The sequence below is a fragment of the Meles meles genome, chromosome 5 (genome assembly GCF_922984935.1).
Source record: "Meles meles chromosome 5, mMelMel3.1 paternal haplotype, whole genome shotgun sequence".
Lineage (NCBI taxonomy): Eukaryota > Metazoa > Chordata > Mammalia > Carnivora > Mustelidae > Meles > Meles meles.
Window position 1 is genome coordinate 64,670,454 of NC_060070.1, and position 21,251 is coordinate 64,691,704.

General features: G+C 38.9%; 1 protein-coding gene across 2 annotated transcripts; it reads right to left on the reverse strand.

Moving 5' to 3' along the window:
- Positions 1 to 8,094: 8,094 nt before the first annotated feature.
- Positions 8,095 to 20,942, reverse strand: CCDC28A (coiled-coil domain containing 28A). Of its 2 annotated transcripts, none has more exons than XM_046006693.1 (6): positions 20,789 to 20,942; positions 18,769 to 18,968; positions 17,883 to 18,046; positions 14,395 to 14,549; positions 12,573 to 12,595; positions 8,095 to 8,635 (listed from the first exon to the last, which is right to left on the reverse strand). In XM_046006693.1, the coding sequence occupies exons 2-6, from the start codon at positions 18,924 to 18,926 to the stop codon at positions 8,581 to 8,583; spliced, it is 555 nt and encodes a 184-aa protein (XP_045862649.1). In that variant the 5' UTR covers positions 18,927 to 18,968; positions 20,789 to 20,942; the 3' UTR covers positions 8,095 to 8,580. The 2 variants fall into 2 exon arrangements, with proteins under 2 accessions (XP_045862649.1, XP_045862650.1); XM_046006694.1 differs by lacking the exon at positions 8,095 to 8,635 and adding an exon at positions 12,045 to 12,338 and having other exon boundaries at positions 12,534 to 12,595.
- Positions 20,943 to 21,251: the final 309 nt, after the last annotated feature.

Below are 21,251 nucleotides of genomic sequence, written 5' to 3' on the forward strand. Positions count from 1 at the left end.
CTGTCTCAGGACGTTATGTCTATTACTGGAGATACTAAAACAAAACTGGATGACCACTTGTCTAGTGGGGGTTCCAGGATCAGAAAGGTCTAAGTTCCTGGGAGTTCCATGGTGTAATGGTGAGCACTCTGGACTCTGAATCCAGAAAGGTCTAAGTTTCTAAGCAACCCTCTGTGACTATATATTCCAAGAAGAGAGGGAACAATGGGGCCCAGAGTAGCTGAAGAAACTTTATGGGAGAGCCAGAAGATTTTGAGAATAAGACAAACATTTGCAGGTCCTTGGTTCTTACCACACTGGAGAGAGATGGAAGAGTGTTTTAAAAATGAATATCTTGGAAAGGCATATACCAGACTGGGAACTATTTTATTTTATTTTTAAGATTTTATTTATTTGAGAGAGAGAGAGAGCGGAAGGGGGCAGAGAGCGGGGAGAGAAAGAATCTCAAGGAAGCCTGACTTGGGGCTTGATCCCACAACCCTGTGATCATGACCTGAGCCAAAATCCAGAGTCGGATGCTTAACCGACCCAGGCACCCAGGCGCCCTGGAATAATTGTGGAAATATTACAAAGACAACACTGAATTTGGATCCCTGTTCTGACTCTCCTTTCCCCCAAGTGAAGCTTTACAAGTAATTTAGCATTTGAGCCTCAGTTTCCTCATGTGGAAAGCAAAGCAATGCAATGCTGTGCCTTGGCAAACTACAGTGTAATAATGTGTTGTTCAGAGGAAAACCTCATGGCAATGTGGGAAATTAAATACCTCCTTCTGAATCAACATGAAATCAAAACAAATCCTTAGTTTCCTAAGATGCCCAGCTGTTGTTATGTGAAATCCCTCCAAGAGCCAACATAAGGAGTTCTGATTTAGCAAGTTCTTGAGATGGTTATTATCCTCTGTGTTAAGGGATCACTGAGTTACGTAACAAGCAGAACATTGCAGAAAGAATTGTCACCGTCTCTGTTGGTGGGTGTAAATATCTGAGTATGGTACATCATATACAGATAGAGATACAAATATAAAGATAGAGATACAAATACAGAGATGGGGATTAGGATATAAATTTCCATGGGATTATTTATACTCTTCTAAGATGTCAGTTTTGTGGATCAGTTGTCCAACCCAGGGAGAAATGGCATGTTGGCAATCATTACTTCTTTATTTTTTTTTGAAGTTTTTTTTTTTCAAGATTATATTTATTTATTTGACAGAGATATCAAGCAGGCAGAGAGGCAGGCAGAGAGGGAGAGAGAGGGAAGCAGGCTCCCCACTGAGCAGAGAGCCTGATGCGGGGCTCGATCCCAGGACCCTGAGATCATGACCTGAGCTGAAGATCATGACCAGAGGCTTTAACCCACTGAGCCACCCACGTACCCCCTCATTACTTCTTTAGATTGGATGATTTCTTTTCATATTCCAGCATTTTGTATTTCTCCAAATAGTAGCTCCGTAAGATATTAATAGGCACTTCCCAGAAAAGCAGAATCTGTGGTTAAATATGCTTGGGAAATGATTGATTGAACAAAATTAAACAAGTTTCTTTTTTATAAGATGTTTTGGACACCTTAATATGTTGATACTCATGAATTTCCAAGAGGAGGAAATGATATGCAGCATTTCCCTTGTTCATTCTTTTAAAAATTTTTTTTTATTTTTAAAGCTTTTCTTTATTATATGACACAGAGAGACACAATGAGAGAGGGAACACAAGCAGGAGGACTGGGAGAGGGAGAAGCAGGTTTCCTGCAGAGCAGTGAGCCCGATGTGGGGCTTGATCCCAGGACCCTGGGATCATGACCTGAGCCAGAGGCAGACCCTTAACGACTGAGCCACCCAGGCGTGCCTCCCTTGTTCATTCTTATAGGAGCCTATCATGATGTGTTTGGCATTGTGATATGGTCATCATGGTGGTTATCTCATGCTGTGTAACAGAGAAGACCAAAACTTAGGGGCTTAAAATAACAAACATTTATTATTTCACAGTTTCTATGTCCGAGTCAAGGCATGGGTTAACTGGGTCCTTTGGCTCACAGTCTGACAACCAAGTTTCAGATAGGGTTATAGTCATTCAAAAGCTGGACAGGGGAATGATCCACTTCAAGGCTCATGTCAGTGGTCGTTCAGTGGTCAGGATTCCGTTCCCACAGACTACAGGAACAGGGTCTCAGTTCCTTGCAGGCATTATGTGGTAGGATTACCCTACCATTAGCTGGTAGGATAGCTGGAGGATTCCCCTCCATGCGAGGTTCATTCGCTTATTGGCTTACAAAAGAGCAGCTGGTTTCCACCCAGGTGAACAAGTGAAAGGGAAAGACAGAGCAGGCAAGATGGAAGTTGGAGTCTTTGTGTAACAAGTGCAGAAGCATCACTTTTTGATTAGTCAGAACGTAGGTGAGCAAATGTGGTTAGCAGCCCATATTCAGCCTGTTAGCCACATTTGTAAATAGTTTTATTGGAATACAGCTAGTCAAAATTATTTACATATTGTCTACGGTTACTTTTATACTGTAACAGGAAGAACTGAGTAATTAGGGAGAGACCGTAGAGGTCACGAGCCAAAAATATTTCCTACCTGACCCTTTACAGAAAAAGTTGGGCAACCCCTGCGTTAGAAACTAGTCTAGCCCACACCCGAGGGGAGGGGATTCATGAGGGCATGGATATCAGGAAGCTGGGGTCATTGGGAGCCATTTTAGAACCTGCCTACCACATAATGCCTGCACTGATTTGGCATTTGGCAAGTATTTGTTGAATGAGTAAGTGAATAATTGTTTACATCCCCTAATTTTCAAATTCAAGGGCTGAAAAGCAAGTTACAAGCTAAAACAAAAAGCCAAATTCCTTCATTAATTATTAGGATTTGACACCATGTCACCACTGTGACAATTATCAACTTGTGTAGATCTTATTAGTAATCTCCATCAAGATGTTACATGAGGTAGATGGTAAAATAACCTTAGGACTGAATTTCTATGTACATCTGACAGATTATTCTTTCACAACATCAGCAAATTGGAAGAAAGGGAAGGTTTTCGGGTGCTCATTTGGAATGTGAATTCTGGGGCAAGAATTCTTCTTGTGAATTATGTTTACAATATGGCAGTCCCCGATATCTTCTATCACGAAGAGCGACTCAAAACGTCAGTGTACAAAACCAAATTCTCATCCATTCTTCATCTTTTCTCTGTGCCCTTTCTCCAAGAGCCAAAATACTATACCAGGAAGTTCTTCCCTGATCATTTCGGATTTCTCTGGTTCTTACACAAAGTAGCGAGTCACGCCTAGAAAAGTAAAGGTCCAGCCACTCCCGTGCTTGTGGCCCAGGTGTCCACTGAATTGAGGCCCTAGCATGGGTGACACCAGCTGGATACCCTTTCTTACCTGACCGTGGAAAACAAGGGCTCTAAATGTTTCTGAAGCGTGTTGCAAGAAGGAAATGAAATTGGAGACCCCAATCTGTGGTTCTTCTCATTTAGAACTAGCTCTAACATACATGCTGTTACAAAATCAAAGTGGGGAGGGAGCCGTGTGAGGAAAGCTATGGTTATTTTAGTGTTTGTTTGAGTGACTACTCTGACCTGCACTGTGCTAGTAAATCTCTTCCCCATACTCCAACTCCTTCACTTCTCCCATTCACCCTGGCAGTTAGATTACAGAGGAGAAAGGCAGGGTAAAGAAAAGCATCCAACGTCAGACAGGGAATAATTGGTTATTAAGTTTAAAAATTATACTGGATTTTCCCTAAAGAGCGAGTGTAACTTAAATGGGTTGTATGACTTCTATGGGTTCATTTGGAAATAAAATTTCTTTTACATGGCTGACCATACAACTGGCTATTGATGAGGAAATCAGCAACTGACACTAGCAGTTCTTTGCTTACCAAAAAAAAAAAAAAAAAAAAAAAAGGGCGGGGGTGGAGGGGGGCGCGAGGTGGGGAAGAGCCTGTTGTGTGACAACCAAAGCCAGATTAAGGGTTAGGATGACTGGGTAATTGTCAGCACATACAGAGAGTTAAATTGTCACTGGGGTAAAGCAGAATCTTACTGCCATTAGCTGTTTCCCTTGGTGATTTCTTACACAGCAGGAGATATGTAAATTTGCCTGCTCCACTCAGGACTCAAGTGCTCAAGTGATTGGAAGGGAAATTGGAAACAAAACATTGTTCCCTGTCACAGAGGTACCTGCATTTGAGTTCTCTTATGATCCAGACATGCAAGTTGTACCATGATTCACTTATTCTCTACAATTTAATCCCTTGAGCATGTTATATATTTTCAACATTTCAGAGGCTATGCAAAGTCACCTAAACTTTCCAAAATATGTACCTGACATTCCTTCCCTGAGAAACTTTTAGATTCTATGCACTGGAAAAAAACTCTACAGAAAGTCTTCCTCTTGCATCATGAAGAAGGAATAAACTACTCAGAGTGGGGCAGAAACCCCATTTTAACCCCTTAAATATGTCTCTCAAGAGTTATCTAGGGGGAACCTGGAGGGTTCAGTTGGTGAAGTGACTAACTCTTGATTTCTGCTGGGGTTATGATCTCCCCTGAGTCCTGAGATAGAGCCCTGAGGCTAGAATCTGCTTGAGATTCTCCCCCTCCCTATGTGCCCCTCCCCCACGCCTGCTCAAGCATGTGCTCTCTCTCTTTCTCTCAAATAAACAAATCAATAAAATCTTTATAAAAAGTTTCTGGTTCTAAAGATTACAAAAAAGAACCAGAGTACAAGAAAAATTTGTGTGATTAGTGAAAGACTTCCAGATAAGTTAAATGTATTCAGGGTATGAAGAAACATGACTTATTTTGAACATAAAGTGGTATATAATTTTTATTAAATGCACAAATTAGTAATGGATAATGAAGTGATGACACGTTTGGAGGAAGCCCGCACTATTGGTAGCACAGGAGATGCTAAGAATGCCACGTTTGTGAACCCAGACTGGACATGATCGAATGAATGCTGGATTGGCTTACTGGTAAATAAGTTTAAAATTATAAAATTAGGGGTGCTTGAGTGGTTCAGTCCTTAAGCGTCTGCCTTAGGCTCGGGTCCTGGTTCCAGGGTGCTGGGATCAAGCCTTGTATCAGGCTCCTTGCTCTGCAGGAAGCCTGCTTCTCCCTCTCCCACTCGCCCTGCTTGTGTTGCTTCTCTGGCTGTCTCTCTGTCAAATAAATAAAAATACAATCTTTTAAAAAAATAAGTAAAACTATAAAATTAGAGCTGCAACAAGAAGCAGCTGTACTATTTAAACTCGTTCAGGAGAAATGAACAGTTCTGGCTGTTCTCAAACTTTGAAGTCTCTAATCCCTACCTTCTCCTTCTGAAATAAGTTTTAGAGCATGATTTTTGAGGTTCCCAAGGTGTACAACTATCAAGACTGGCCTGAAAACAGTGCCCCGGGTTGTGCTGAACGTGGATAGGGATGATGTCAGGATATTCTGTTCTGATACTTATGGCAAGAATGATTAATAAGCGCAGCATGAATATTTTTCGAAAAGAAAAATATATATGTCATTATTTGTCCTGTTCATCAAATCTTAGAATATTAATTCCTAGAGCTATGCAGTTCTAACCAGGCACCGTATTCACCACAGAGTCTGTATTTCCCTTACACCCACCCCACCACCCGACTCCCCACGCAGCGGGGACTCCAGGGTAGGAGAGTGAGAACTTAAGAACCGGCAGAAAGAGAGGCGTTGATGTGAGCCAGTCTGGGGTCGAAAGAAAATCAGTGCTTTCCAAAGTGCTCAATATATTACCTGACTCGATTTCTGTCCCAGATGAATGCTCTGGAGGAGGTTCAGTTCCCTTGCCACCGCCCAACTCAAATCTACGCAGATTGCTTTTGTTTCTCCCCAGAGCCACTGGGATAATTTGGGGCTGCGGAGGTTCTCAAGGTCATGGGGGGGGTGGTGGCAGTGTCCTCCTCAGCTCTGTTTAGGGTCTCGCAGGCGTGGCGAGGGGAAGCCCGTGCCCGTGGGGTCCCAAGCAGAAGATGCGCGGCCCGGAAGCAAGGGCTTTACCTCCCGGAGGTGGCCGAGGGACCGGGCCCGGAGCGACTGCCTCCTCTTCCCACCGCCGAGGGAAAAGCAGGAGCTTGAGCTAGCCGCCGCAGCGGGGCGCCGTCTCCATGGAGACCGACAACACCCTCCCCATATCCCACCCCCGTGCCCCCCGCCCCGCGCACCAGGCCGCGGCTTGCCTGCGCCTGCGCGCGGGGACAGCTGGCCCGTGTGCGCCTTCCCCGCCTGCCGCGCGCGGATCCCTGCCCAGTTCCTTCCCCGTCCCCCGGGAAGCTTAGGGTGGGACCCCTGAAGGCTTGGAGCAGAGGGGCAGACGCCGGGTAGCGGGACCCCAACCAAGATGAGATGGGACGCTGAAGCCAGCAATATTAAAGCCCTGTGATGGGAAAAGTGGGGATTATCTTTGGCAAATCCTCAGACTATTTTAATACTTACCAATTTTAGCGTTATACAGGAGGAACCAAAATCAAAGTAAACAAGCTTAAGGGATCTGGAAGCAGCACAGAATAGGATAAATGGCTTGCTCTGGCAGTATTTTTTTTTAAGTCATTGGAATTAAAATTTGTCTACAGGGAATACACAACATCTATATAATATATAATTTTGTTCTAATACATTTTTGTTCTAACCCAGGCACCTTTTTCCTGCTGCCTTTAATATGTTTTTGTATGAAAGGGTACAAATTAGATAAGCTAAAATTTTATTACCTGAGGCCCCCATGGGGCTCCTTGACACAAAGGGCAAATAAACCAAATGAATAAACAAGGTCAATTTGATGCTCTGTCGCTAATCCACAGGAACCAGTTTTTGCTTTACTCTGTCTCAGGACCCATCCAAGAAAAACACGTCACATGGCAAAATTTCCTTTTGCTCTGTCGGGTTCTGAAATACCATTTCCCCACCCTGGAATCCCTGATTTTGCAACCCACGTGAAAAGTTTAGAAGATTGTCTTTAACGTTCTGCTAATTTTCTCATTTTTAAAAGGGGTATCAAAAAGACCCACTAGATAAGTCGGTCAATTCTTTGAACTCAGAATGCCAAAAATTACTAAAATCAAGATTTGTATCATTCAATGATTTTCACCCTCCCATCCCCGAATAGGTGCTTGTTTCTCTATCTTGGAAACAAGGAAGAAGCATGGGCCTCTTCTAAAATGTGAAGGCAATTGAGCTATGATTGAATAAACATAATGTGGCATATCTACACAATAGGAAATGATCTGGTTTTATATATATACATATGTATATATATATAGACACACACACATGCCATATATATATATATATATATATATATATATATATATATAGTGCTGATCCATGCTACAACACAGATGAACCCTGAAACCCTGAAAATATTGCATTAAGTGAAAGAAGTCAGTCATAAAAAACCATGCTTGATTCCATTCATACAAAATGTCCAGAATGGGCAAATCCATAGACAGCAAGTAGATTACTAGTTACAAATGGCTGGGGGGGTTGGGATATGGGGAGTGACTGCCAATGGGCTTCTTTTTGAAAAGATGGAAGTGATGAAAATGTCCTACGATTAGATTATGGTGATGGGTGCACAAGTGTGAATGCAGTAAAAACCACTGAGCTATACACTTGAAAAGGTGTATTTTATGGTGTATGAATTAATTATTTCAAAAAAGCTGTGTAAAATGGGCAATTAAACTGATGTTTGCTGTGTATTAGTGGTGTTAGCTGTTATGATAAGCAACGTATACACACCTTTTTACTTTCTCCTCATAACCAGTACAAATTGGTTGTTAATCTCATTTCTAGATGAAAAACAAAAGTTAAACCCAAAGAAACAAAGTAAACGTGCATGAATAGAAAGCTAAGGGGCAGAATAGGGATTCAAATCAAGGTCTGACTTTAAAGCCCGTGCTCTTTTCATGACTGACACCAATACTGAAATGTGCACAAGGTGCAAAATCTGGAAGAAAATGACATAACCCAATATTTTATAAACACAGTGTACTTTGGAGGATGGAACTCTTATATCCCCAGATTGAAAGACTACAGGGCTCTTCAAAACAAAACAATAAAGACCAATTTAAAACAATCACTTTATTAAAAATAGCAAATTTCACAAATACTCATTTACCATTTTGTTGTCACTGGCCACTGGAAAACACCAGTGTGTGTACTGATTGTCTAACGTAAACTGCAGTGGGGCTGCCACAAAAAGCCTGTGCATCATCAACTTATAAGCAACATGGGAATAAGTTTGGTGAGCTCAGGAAGGAGAAACCTTCAGCCCTATTATTAACATTCTGCACAATGCATTTCAAGTATAACCCCCATAAGGCAACAATGGAAAGCACAGCAGCACAACCTGATTAAGCCTTCAACAAGGCCGAGGCTCCAGTTAGGATGAATAGCAGCGAGTCAAATTTACTAAAAGCAGGAGTGAAAACAATCATTGCACTGGCACTTTTATCACTTTATTCCTTATTGTGGAAGGTGATTCTGCTACTGGATTCAGCTGGGAAAGTAACGAATGCTGCTCCTCTTCAAGCCACAAGAAAGCAACCACATGTCGTTTTAGCTGGTAGAAGTATTTGGAACATCTTGTGCATCAGCCAAATGTAGTTTTTGTCTGAGTTTATCAGTTAAGAAGATTTTCATTCTGTAATGAGGACTTCTTTTAAATTATGGGAAATTACACTCAGGAGCTAAGAAAGAGTTATTAAAATAAAGGAAATATGTTTAAAGGGCAAGTGCCTATGTCGCTGAAAAACCTGAATGTAACAAGACAATATTTAAACATAGTAAAGTTTTATACATATAATATATATTATACATATATATATATTATATATATATATAAATTATACTATATCCAAAATCTGAAGACTTAAAAATAGTCACTAAATCAAGATTATGTTCCACGTTCTAGTAGAGCACAGAATTATTTTAATGTGGCAAGAATTATTTTCATGGTAAGGAACTAATAAGAGGTAAACATGAAAACTTACCAGATTTTAAAAAAATCATTTGAGAGGACAACACCAGTTTATTATCCTTGGGAAAACAACTTCTTTGTAAAGGTCAAAAATAAAATTATAGCTCTAAATCTTTTCTTATAATCTTCTGAATTATTCTTTAAGAAGATTGGAAACAGGATGGAATTCCTGCAGATACTATTCCCTTTCCTTCTTATCATTGCCTTTCATTTTCCTCTTTCATCTCTCTGTATGATCCACCTGCTACCTATTTTTTCAAGACCCAATTCAAACAATGCTATGGATACACCGAGAACAATTCAATGTTAAGCAAGATACACATGGCAGAAATTGCTAAAATACATAGACATGAGTATTGCCAAAGACATTCTCGTCCAGTTGGAAAGCTGAGATTTAACATATACAAAAATCAACAGATACTGAAATAGGCAGAATGCTAGTCTGAGATACAGATAAAATCCTTTATGGAAGTGGACAGCTTTGGTGTTATTTGATAAAGGAAGGCGGGGGGCAGAGCAACTCTAGGTAGGAAGTACAACCTGAAAAAGGCATCACAGTGAGCATGAACATGATGTCTTCTTTGGTATCCACAGAACCAGCTTAGCGGCAATGAAAAATATAAAAGGATATGTAGGTTGTGATCATACTACTGAGAGTCTTTAGAAAGTCTGACATGGTAAAAAACTTAGTCTAAAATAAGAATGGCAAGATGACAGTGATGTTTTTAGGAAGAATTATTTCATGGTGTCTAAAGTCTACAGTAGCACTGTCCAAAAAAAAAAAAAATATATATATATATATACACACACACACACACTGCAAGCCACAGATATAATTTTTAAAATATATTTTACACTAATGTATCAAAAAACTATCATTTCAGCATAGAATCACTATAAAACATATTGAGATATTTTATATTCTTTTTGTAACACTAAATCTTTAAAATCAGACATACAAATTATAGTTCTAGCACATTTCAATCCATATTAGCTATTTCACCTGCTCAGTAGCTACATGGCTAATGGCTGCCATATTAGACAGTGCAGCACTAGAGGTGGAACAGAAGAAATTTGAAAGGTTATGGAATAAAGTGATGAGGGTGAGGAATGAAGAAAGAATAAGAGGCAGAGCCGATGATGCCTGAAAACTAACTACAATTAATAAATGGCAATAATTTCCTGCCCACATCCAGGTTCAATGGCAGAGAGTGCCATGAGTAGCAATGTCTGGTATAGTCATAGAAGGAATTTAAATAATCTTGGAGACTGAAATAACAGAGGCAACTGATGACAGAGAGGGAAATTAGGAGGAGAAAGTCTGAATACAGAGAGAACAATTATTACAAATGAGGAAACTAGGGTTGCCAAACATTGCTCAAGGCTACACACCTGCTTACCAAGATCTGAAACCAAGCAATTCAAAGCCCATGCTCTTGTAGTCTACCATGTTGCCTTGTTCAACCGTGGTGACTGAATCAAGCCAAGTGGTAAGAAAAGTAAATCTAAACGTTAAACAAAAACTCAGAGGATAGGAGATACTGATGTATCATATGCATAGAAAGAATATAAAGCATAGAATAGAGAGATCAGAATGAATATAAGTAAAAGAAAAAAGAACTAGGAACTACTACTAAGAGAAGCCTCATAATTAACTCATATCTAATCCTCAAATTAAATCCCTCTTGGTAATGATATTTTACATTAATGTCTCCCACAATTTAGTGGCTTCTCAAAACCATATTTTCTTCATCTGTACAATGATTAAGTATAATACCACCTACTTACAAGGATAGGACCAAATAAGAAAACGCATGCAAAGTCCTTCATAAAATACTTGACAAGTAGTAAGTACTTAAGTAAGATTAATGATTTTTATTACTAGATTTGTATATACCTCTCTAATTCTTCACTGTTGTTACTACATAATTTAGCATTTTTTATTTTTTTTTTTTTTAATTTATTTATTTGACAGATAGAGATTACAAGTAGGCAGAGAGGCAGGCAGAGAGAGAGAGAGAGGAGGAAGCAGGCTCTCCGCTAAGCAGAGAGCCCGATGCGGGGCTCGATCCCAGGACCCTGGGATCATGACCTGAGCTGAAGGCAGAGGCTTTAACCCGCTGAGCCACCCAGGTGCCCCTAATTTAGCATTTTTTAAAAAAAGATTTTATTTATTTATTTGACAGACAGAGATCACAAGTAGGCAGAGAGGCAGGCAGAGAGAGAGAGGGGGAAGCAGGCTCCCTGCTGAGCAGAGAGCCCGATGCGGATCCCAGGACCCTGGGATCATGACCTAAGCCGAAGACAGAGGCTTTAACCCACTGAGCCACCCAGGCGCCCCATAATTTAGCATTTAGTACCAGTATATGTTATTAACAATAATGGTAAAATATATATATATATTCTACAGTTTGGAAAATTTCATATACACATCATTATATGTAGCAATTACCCCATATTACAGAGGACACTCTGAGATGTTAAACAATTTACCCAAAATTAGTATCAAAACCAAATTTCAAAAATCAAATCTCTTGACTCCACAACCAGTATCCTTTTTAGTATCTCATTATTTAGTCCAAAGGGACTAAACTCTCAAATTAAATGATTTTATAGGCAGAATCATTTCTTACTGTTCTTATATATCTCACATTGTATCTGCATCTCTGCCCAGAAATACGTTTTGTATAGTTCCTGAAATAATTGCTCCAAACTGAAATGTCAAAACCTGAATATTTTACATATGCCTTGGTGCTTTCCCTTAAGCTAATCCTATAATACACTTTATATATGCATCTAAAGTGTTCTATGTAATGATAGTAAATTACGTATGGCATTTTATGTTTGCATATCCAACTACTCTTTAACTTAAGAATCCAAGATTCAGGGGCGCCTGGGTGGCTCAGTGGGTTAAAGCCTCTGCCTTTGGCTCAGGTCATGATCTCAGAGTTCTGGGATCGAGCCCCGCATCGGGCTCTCTGCTCCGCAGGGAGCCTGCTTCCTCCTCTCTCTCTGCCTGCCTCTCTGCCTACTTGTGATTTCTGTCTGTCAAATCAATAAAATATTTAAATTAAAAAAAAAAAAAGAATCCAAGATTCAAATAATTTCTATGGCAATAGCCTAATCCTCAATTCTCCTGATTAATATTTTTAAAATTTGTTTTAAAAATCCAAAAACAGTACAAAGCAAAGCAGAACAAACCAGAAACAAACAAAATGGCAACATACAGAAGCAACTAAAAATTCCATTTGGAAACCAAAGGGAAAGAGAAATGGCTCCAGTAAATAATAGTAGGTGTCCTTGTTCACTTGATTGAGCTATTCACTGGAATTAGAATGTGTAAACTTGGGGCGCCTGGGTGGCTCAGTGGGTTAAGCCTCTGCCTTCAGCTCAGGCCATGGTCTCAGGGTCCTGGGATCGAGCCCCACATCGGGCTCTCTGCTCCGCGGGGAGCCTGCTTCCCCCTCTCTCTCTGCCTGCTGCTCTACTTGTGATCTCTCTCTCTCTGTCAAATAAATAAAAAAAAAAAAATGTGTAAACTTTTCACTGTTGACATTAGACAAAAGGATACATGGAAGAATTCAGTTCTTCTAACTGTAACACAAAGAAACAAATTTAATTTTAATTTTTATAAGAAAAATATCTTAAGTAGGTCATTGTTTACATATTTTAAAATAAACTATTTTTCATTTAAGCTTTCTTTAAAAGAAAAAGTAAAATATTGAAAAAACTTTCCAAAAATTTCCAGGCTAGGAAATTCACTTATACAAAATAATTATAAAGTACCTTTAGCATTTATTAAACACATATATGAGAAGAGAATGAAACCAGATAATAAAAACTAGAGTTTTATAGGGATTCTTAAAATCATGAATAATTATAATCATCTCTATTAATAGTTTTAAAAAGTTGACATTTTCATGATCAAAATCTTTAAAACCTTTGTAGATTACAAAAAGATTTCACATATCATTCAGTTTTCAGGATGTAGAATTAATCATACCTATTTTACAGAAATGTTACAGGAACAAAGTTATAGAAATGTTAACTAAATCGACCAAGTTACACAGATATACCTGAAATGCAAACCCCAGACTAAACAAAAGCTTTCTGGTTTCAAATTCAGTGTTCTCACCATACCATAGTCACTTTCCTAAATGTACTGCAAAACAAGCTTGTATTTATTTATTAAGAGGAACTAGTAGAAGGAAATACTTGTAAGACTGAACATAGTAAATGTAAAATAAACACACAGGCTTGAAACATTGAAAGTATCGGTATATCATTTCCTGCACATTTAGTTACTCAAAGGATAAAGAGAAGGAACAGAAATTAAACATTTTGTCATTAGTGAATATGGAAACTATTCTGAAACTAAAGTACCAATTTTTCTTTTATTCCAAATAAATGTTTAAAGAGACCAATTTCATTAATACCTTTAGTAAGAACCATACCAGTGTTATAGATGGGATTATGTCCTCCCCAAACTCATACATTTTAGCCCTAACCCCCAATACCTCAGAATGTTAGTGTATTTGGAGATAGGGTCTTACAAACATGGAGTAAGTTAAAATGAGGTCAATTGGGTGGGCCCTAATCCAGTATGACTAGTAGCTTTACGGGACATAGGCACCCACTGATAAAAGGGGAATGCCATCTAAAGATGAAAATGGGCATCTACAAGCCAAGGAGAGAGGCCTCAGAAGAGACCAGTCCTGCTGATACCATCTCTGGGCCTCCAGAACTGTGGAAAAGAAACTTCTGGGGTAACCAATCTATGGTGCTTTGTTACAGCAGCTGTAGCAAGCTGATACACATAGCATGTACTAAGTTACCTTAAATAGCAAATACAGTTCTGTATTTAGAAATAAGTAACCACTATCTGAGTGAATAACATACAATGTATCTATCACATCAGGATCTTCTATATATTAAGATCTTATCATATATGGACAGAAGTGAATCTTTCACTTTTAGATTTGCCAGCATTCTCAGAATATATGCTTAGATGCAAATACGACAATTTTTTGAAATATATTTCTTTTAAAAAAAGGGTAGAATACAACATATGTGAAACTTGAAAATACTACATTAAGTGATAGAACCCAGTCATAAGGAGCCACACATTGTGTGATTCTCTTTATATGAAATATCCAGAATAGGCCACGTCCACATAGAGAGTAGAGTGGCTGCTAAGGGATGACGAGAAGGGAGAAGGGTTTCTTTTAGGGGGTGATGAACATCTTCTGTAATTAGACAGTAGTGATGTCTGCAAAACACTGTGAAGGTACCGAAAACCATTAATGGTATACTTTAAATGATTAAAATGATGAACTTTCTTTTAATAAAAAATTTTTATGAAAGAAGGAATAAAGAAAAAGAATTCTACTCACGTCAGACAGAAGCCTGTCCAGATTGGAGTCACTGGCTGTTTTTCTCTTATCCTCAGGAAGTTCCTCTAACTCCCCATAGAGCTCCAAATTCAAGCGAGCTAATTTCTCCTGCATTCCCCGAACATGTTCCATCTGTTCAATGGAACATTCATTTCCTGGGGGAACATCCCAGAACATTAATAAAGATTAGGACAGTTCAAACTAACAGCCTTGAGGAAAAACTTCTAAACTCAAGGTGCTCACAGGAAATTAGCTTTCTTTCTGTGGTGAATTACATTGGTAATGACTGCGTATTTTCTGTGCATAATCACAAATCAAATCCTGTTTTCACAGGAAAACAATAATAATCTAAGAAACGACTGTGGGCACTGAGAAAATCAAATAGGAAAGATTTTCTGCAAAAAAACAAAACCATTCTGTAAAAAACAAAACCATGACTCAGCTGGTGCAGGCCTGCGACTCTTGGTCTCAGGGTTATGATATAAGCCCCGTGGCAGGGGTGGACATTACTTACAAATAAAATCTTTCAAAAATTAAAAGAAAAATGAAACAACTAATACCCAAAATCATCCCTTAGGTAAACAAAGTTCTTTTTTTGATAGTAATATCATTTCTAGAAGCAATAGCGTCATCTAATCATTTTCAATTTGACAACTGCCATTTGAACTGAGTGACCTAATATTTTACAATAATGAGTAACCTTGAGACTCCTATAAGAACTTCAACCATGAAAAAAAATTCAATCATGAATCATTTTGCCACCAATTATATATGCCTCCTTTAAGAAATAAAAATGAAAATATTTATGAAGAATATTATGATGCATGAGAAACACAGTGTAATATTTTCAGTTGTATACTCAGTAATGCAAGACAGCTTAACTGCTGAAGGACAGGTTTTACAATATTTATTGACCAGAGTTCTCTGAGGTGGCATTATCTGTTTCAGGGCAGCTAATATATATATAGTACATGACATATTACATATTTCATACACTTTAACTATAGACTCTACAACCTCTTTTTTTTTAAGATTTTATTTTTAAGGAATTTCTACACCCAGTGTGGGGCTTGAACCTACAACCCTAAGATCAAGAGTAGCATGCTCCACTGACTGAGCCAGTCAGGTGCCCCTAGTCTCTACAACCTCTTGATACTAAAGTTTTTTTCTAAAAAACCTTGGTTTTCTCAGAGGTATACTATAGCTCAGCTAAAGTTGAAGTATATATCTTTTTTTTTTTTAAGATTTTATTTATTTATTTGACAGAGATCACAAGTAGGGAGAGAGGCAGGCAGAGAGAGAGAGAGAGAGGAGGAAGCAGGCTCCCCGCCAAGCAGAGAGCCCGACGCGGGACTCGATCCCAGGACCCCGAGATCATGACCTGAGCTGAAGGCAGCAGCTTAAACCACTGAGCCACCCAGGCGCCCCTTGAAGTATATATCTTGAATCAATAGGAATTCGTGTATATTACACTATAATTTCCTCCAGCCAGCTTTATATCATCTTCATAAATCGACAATATTATGTTGACTACTGATAATTTTTTTTTTTATTTATTTGACAGAGACAGAGCAATCACAAGTAGGCAGAAAGGCAGGCAGAGAGGGGGGAAGCAGGTTCCCTGCTGAGCAGAGAGCCCAATGTGGGCCTCCCTCCCAGGACCCTGAGATTATGACATGAGCTGAAGGCAGAGGCTTAACCCACTGAGCCACCCAGGCACCCCGACTACTGATAATTTTGAAGCTAGTTACAGCTCTTTAAGTCATCCTTTAAAAGTCAGATATTTCTGAGATATTTAAAAGTCTGATATTTCTGAGAAAATATCTTGTACTTCCTTTGTTTTTCAACAATTAGTAGTAATCTGGAAGGTCAAGTGGAAGAAATATCCCAAGAGAGGGGCGTGTGTGTATGTGTGTGTACATACGTACAGACTGGCGCACATATAAATGCATCAATTTTTAACATACATACATAGAGAGAAAAGAGGGGGACAATATGAATTAAAAATATAAAGAAGCAGAAATCATAAGGGATCCAGGTGAGAACCATGAACCAACACGAGAATAGAAGCTCCAAAAGGATAAAAAGGAACAGATGGAGGTAGAATCAATTAACAGAAAAAATGTTCCTTTAGATGAAAATGAGCTGGTAGATATGAAGGGCTCACTGATTCCCAGGCAGAATTAACGAGAAGAGTTAAAGAAAAGAACTTCCAAACATTGACCCCTCTAGTGTCATCAGCATTTTATGAAAGAACTCTTTTCTCTGCATTCCACCAGCAACAGGTATTACCAGTCTTTTAATTTTGGCAGTCTGCTGGTATGAGGTGAGATTTATTGTATTACTATTGCATTTGTGGTTGTTCAGCAGTTGAATTGCTCTTTTTAGGCCCTCTACCCAGTTGTCTATTTGGTTATTTACCCTTTTATTGGTGGCTTCAAAAAACCAGCATGTATGCTGATGACATTTATGCATTTGTGTGAGATTCTTCATGTGTGCATCCAATAATTTTCAAACTGCTTTACACAAAATACATGTACATAATTTTATCAGACAAGACTAATAAGGTAAGTTGCAAACTGAGTACAAAACTGACTACATACTTTGAGAACTCATATTCAAAACTACCTACTCAGAGTTCTTAATGGGACAATCAGTTAACTGTTCTCCAGATTCACGAAGAACAAGAAAATCAGATTCTTCAAATTCAAAAGTAAGGAATAGTGGACAAGAATTAAGTTTCGGATTAAAAGGGTAAATAAAAATGATCCTAAGACTTTCTCAAACCAAAACATTAAGTCTCAACTATTTAACTCATGAAGAATATTTTTTTTAAAGATTTATTTTAAAGATTTATTTATTTATTTATTTATTTGACAGAGAGAGATCACAAGTAGGCAGAGAGGCAAGCAGAGGGGGAGGGGGAAGCAGGCTCCCTGCTGAGCAGAGATCATGGCCTGAGCTGAGGGCAGAGGCTTACCCCGCTAAGCCACCCAGGCACCCCTGAAAAATATTTTCTATTTGTTACTTTCAGGATCGTTATTCCATAATAGCAATCCTACGTTAACATTTCAACCAACCCTCCCTTCTTAAAAAAACTTTTTCCTGGAGCCTGGGTGGCTTAGTTGGTTAAACGTCTGACTCTTGATTTTGGCTCAGGTCCTGATATCAGGGCTGTGAGATCGAGCCCTGCATGGGGCTCGGCACTGGGCATGGAGCCTGCTTAAGATTCTTTCTCTCCCTCTCCTCTGCCTCTCTCACCTCTCTCTCAAAAATAAATAAATAAATAACCCTTTTTCCTGAAATTTTCGAAGATAAATTATAAACCACGACAAATGAAATCTAGGGTGATTGCATTTTATGCCTCTGGACTCTATTTTTTAAATAAAAGAAAATGATACTTTTAAGAGAAATGGCAAAACAAATGCAAAAAAATAGGATGCAAACATCTTGAAAAGAAAAACAAAAGGGAAATATCTATGGCTTACCGAATGCCTGAAGTTTTCCAGAGTGGAAATCATTCAAAAGGCTGAGAAGCCCTCTCTCCATCTCCTGAACGTCCGAGACGTCGGTGAGGAAGGAGTGCTGAATAGGAGTCGGTTGTGCACCTTTTCCTTCTCCACCCTGAGGTCTGGTCTTTTCTTTCATCACTCTGCAAAGATGATGCAATACAAACATTAATTTATATGAGTATCTTTAAGAAGATAGAATTATGCATATATATAGTACATATAAGATACATATATTATCTTGCTTTCCAAATATCTAAAACTACAGAATGCTCACATACATACAGTAGTATTATATATCACACTTAAACTTGTTGCTCCTGTTTCCTTTAGAGCCTCAAGACAAATGATGGTCACCAAATATTAATAATGAGTTACTTCTAGGTGGTTTTACATTTCTTCTTTGAACTTTTCTTGTTTGAATTTTTACAATAAATATGAATTATTTCTATGACAGCAATGAAGCCACCCTTTTTAAAAAAATAAAATTACCAAAGCACACTCAGCTTAGTTTAAAAAAAAAAACAAAATAATACATTATATGTTCATTTAAAAAAATTAAGTAAAAAAAAAACCTGTATATTTTGTTCCATTTTCTGGCTAGTGCATCAACTTTGTCTATTTTCTCACTCAGTCTATTTTAATAGGAGACTAAGTAAGGACCTTCAAGCCAATCATTCATTCTGCATGTTCTAATCCCTACACATTGTAACCTTTATAATTTTTTTTTTCTAAATCACATATAATATGTGCCTCAACTGTTTTGAAAGTTAAGCAAGAGAAAAAAAGTGTTATAAGAATTACTGGATTTAGTATTTACCTTGATAGCATGTTGCTGTGATATTATGAAAGAAAAAAAAATCACCTTTTTAACTTTGGTCGCTGTGAAGTTGACTGTGATGCAGGATTTGAAAACCCTGTGCTTTTACTAACTGGAATGGCATTTTTTTTGGCATTAACAACCTGAGTAGAGTGGGCACTAAAAGACTTAGGACTCCTCCTCTTCACTTTCCGTTCCTCCATTGTTCTAAGTTCCTTACTGCACCAAGGCCAGCTTCTTAAAACCTAAGGAAATACAGCAAAATGATACATACAGGCTAGAATATGCAAAACTGAAAGGGGTTTGAAGACCCACTTCATAGGCTGATACCAATATATCAAGAATTTCAGAGGTGATTAGATAAAGTTAAAATAAGAAGCCCTTAAGTTTAACCTACTGTGCTGTATATACAAAAACCCTAAGCAAAATTACCTGTTAGAAATTTTTTTCACCATTTTTTTAATTCACTCATCCCACAAATATTTACTTTCTTCCACCTCCCAGGTACTATTCTGGATATTGGGAAAATGGTAGTTAACATGACAAAGTCCCTTTTCTCAAAAAGCCTGCATTATAGAAGGGGAACAATACATTAAAAAAAAATAAAAAAGCCATGTGATATTCTCAGCCTGACTCAAGCTCTAGATAGTCCTTAAATCTCCTGCTAAAATCTGTTCTTAGAAGAACCAACTAGATTTAAACAGATGTGTAAATGAAAGGGGTATCTGCATTTTAACTAATAACTAGAAACCTTATTTCAACCACCAAGCAGAAACTCAGTTTCTGCCTAGGGATAATACTGATTCCAGTTCCTTGATCAACTGAAATTCTATAAAATTAAACTTCTTCCATGATTATTTTGAATAATTCCTATTCCCGAGGATACATGAAACTGTATTATTATGTTTAGGTTTGCTAGCATCAAAAAAGTTACACTGTGAAGTTCCAGCTGGCCTTTCCATAGACAACACAGATCCAATCTTTTCCCTTTACTTCATGTACTTACCAGCTTTATTTTCCTAACAGCCATCTATCTAAAAATATCCTTCTATATTTTCTTTTTACTTATGCACACTATGAAATTCTTAATTACATTGTTTCATGTATCATGAGCTGAGAAATTTACATGGCTATTTACCCATCAGGCTGTAAAGCGCCTTAGCAGTATTAGCCCTTTTTGTGTACACTGTGTTGAATCTAACTATGCTATGACTATACCAAAAGATTCAAATCCACTGATTACACTCCTAACATAATTGAGAATTTTGATGAAACCAGATTTTTTGCTATTGTCTAAACTTAGTGCCACCAGCACTGGAATTTAAACCATTTCAGCTCACCTGGCTCAGGCTGACTCTAGACAATTATAACTGGAGCTATGATACTTCTAAAGAAGCAAAGGTTTTCAAGGAAAGGCTATAATGACTAGTCTTTAATTCCAGATACCAAGTGAAAATCCATTCAAATCCTGGCTAACAGTTTTTCCTTTAAGAAACATTTTTAGTAACAGAATAGGCATTTTTGCACTGTTTCAGCATGCAACACAAATTCAATGGAATTTTAATAAGTAGCTGAACAGAGACAAAGAGGTAAGCATCTGCACAAACACATAAACACACTAACCTTTGATTTTAATGATGCTGAAACATATTTGGTGATACGAGAAAAAGAAAGGAAAAGAACCCTACCAAGTAAAGCAATGCAAATAAACCAACAGTGGTTTAAACTACGATGTACCGAAGGGCCAGGGCTCGAAATCTGTTTTTGGAAAGGCAAATCTCTGCCCCAAGAGAACCGAAATCTTTCCTGTACACCACGTAGCAAGGAATGTTTTAGGAAGGCCTTCGCAGACTGCTCACAGTTACTCACACACGGGTTTTGATTTCCAGGAACCCACAGCCTCCAAACAGGATTACTAGGAATCCCTCTTGACTTCACCTCATTCCCCTTCCCCAGTCAGCCGCCGCGGTGACCCTTCAGCTCCCCGAATTGAGCAGTGGCCAGGGTAGTAGGTTAAAAGGGCCTAACGCGACACTGCCAGAGAGCTTCTGCTTCCACTTCATACCTGAGGAAGGAGAGGATCGGGGTCCTCTTTCTCAAACTGCAAAGACCCCGAAGCCTCCGAAGCCACTGTCGCAGCTGCAGCCGGCGACGCTACTGCTGCAGCTTGAGTCGGGGTCACATCCCGGACCCTGTGCCCTCACAGCCCCTTTTGTTTACGGAAATGACGTAAGGAGGCGGAGCCTCTGTGCCCCTGGCGGGAGCCTCGCCTCTTCCTGCCCCACCAGTGTGGCTCGGGTCTCCGGCCTTGACACCTCATTGCTTCCATTGTCCTACCCTCAGCTGTACTTTAGGTGGATGTGGAAAGGAAGACTTCATAGTGGGGCTTTTATTTTGGGTTCTGTGGCCCAGAAACACAGAGGGCTAAAGGATGGTGGTACAGGAAGGAACGGGAAACTCAGCCCCCTTTCCGGAAGCTGCTCCGCCCCCTGGGTGAGTGTCCTTTCCAACGCACTACAATTCCCAGC

Coding starts and splice junctions, on each gene's coding strand:
- CCDC28A (XM_046006693.1), bottom strand. CDS start 18,926: ATGGAGGAACGGAAAGTGAAGAGGAGGAGTCCTAAGTCTTTTAGTGCC. Junction 14,550..17,882: donor TGGAAAACTTCAGGCATTCG/GTAAGCCATAGA, acceptor ATGTTCCCCCAG/GAAATGAATGTTCCATTGAA. Junction 12,596..14,394: donor TGGACAGGCTTCTGTCTGAC/GTGAGTAGAATT, acceptor TTTGTGTTACAG/TTAGAAGAACTGAATTCTTC.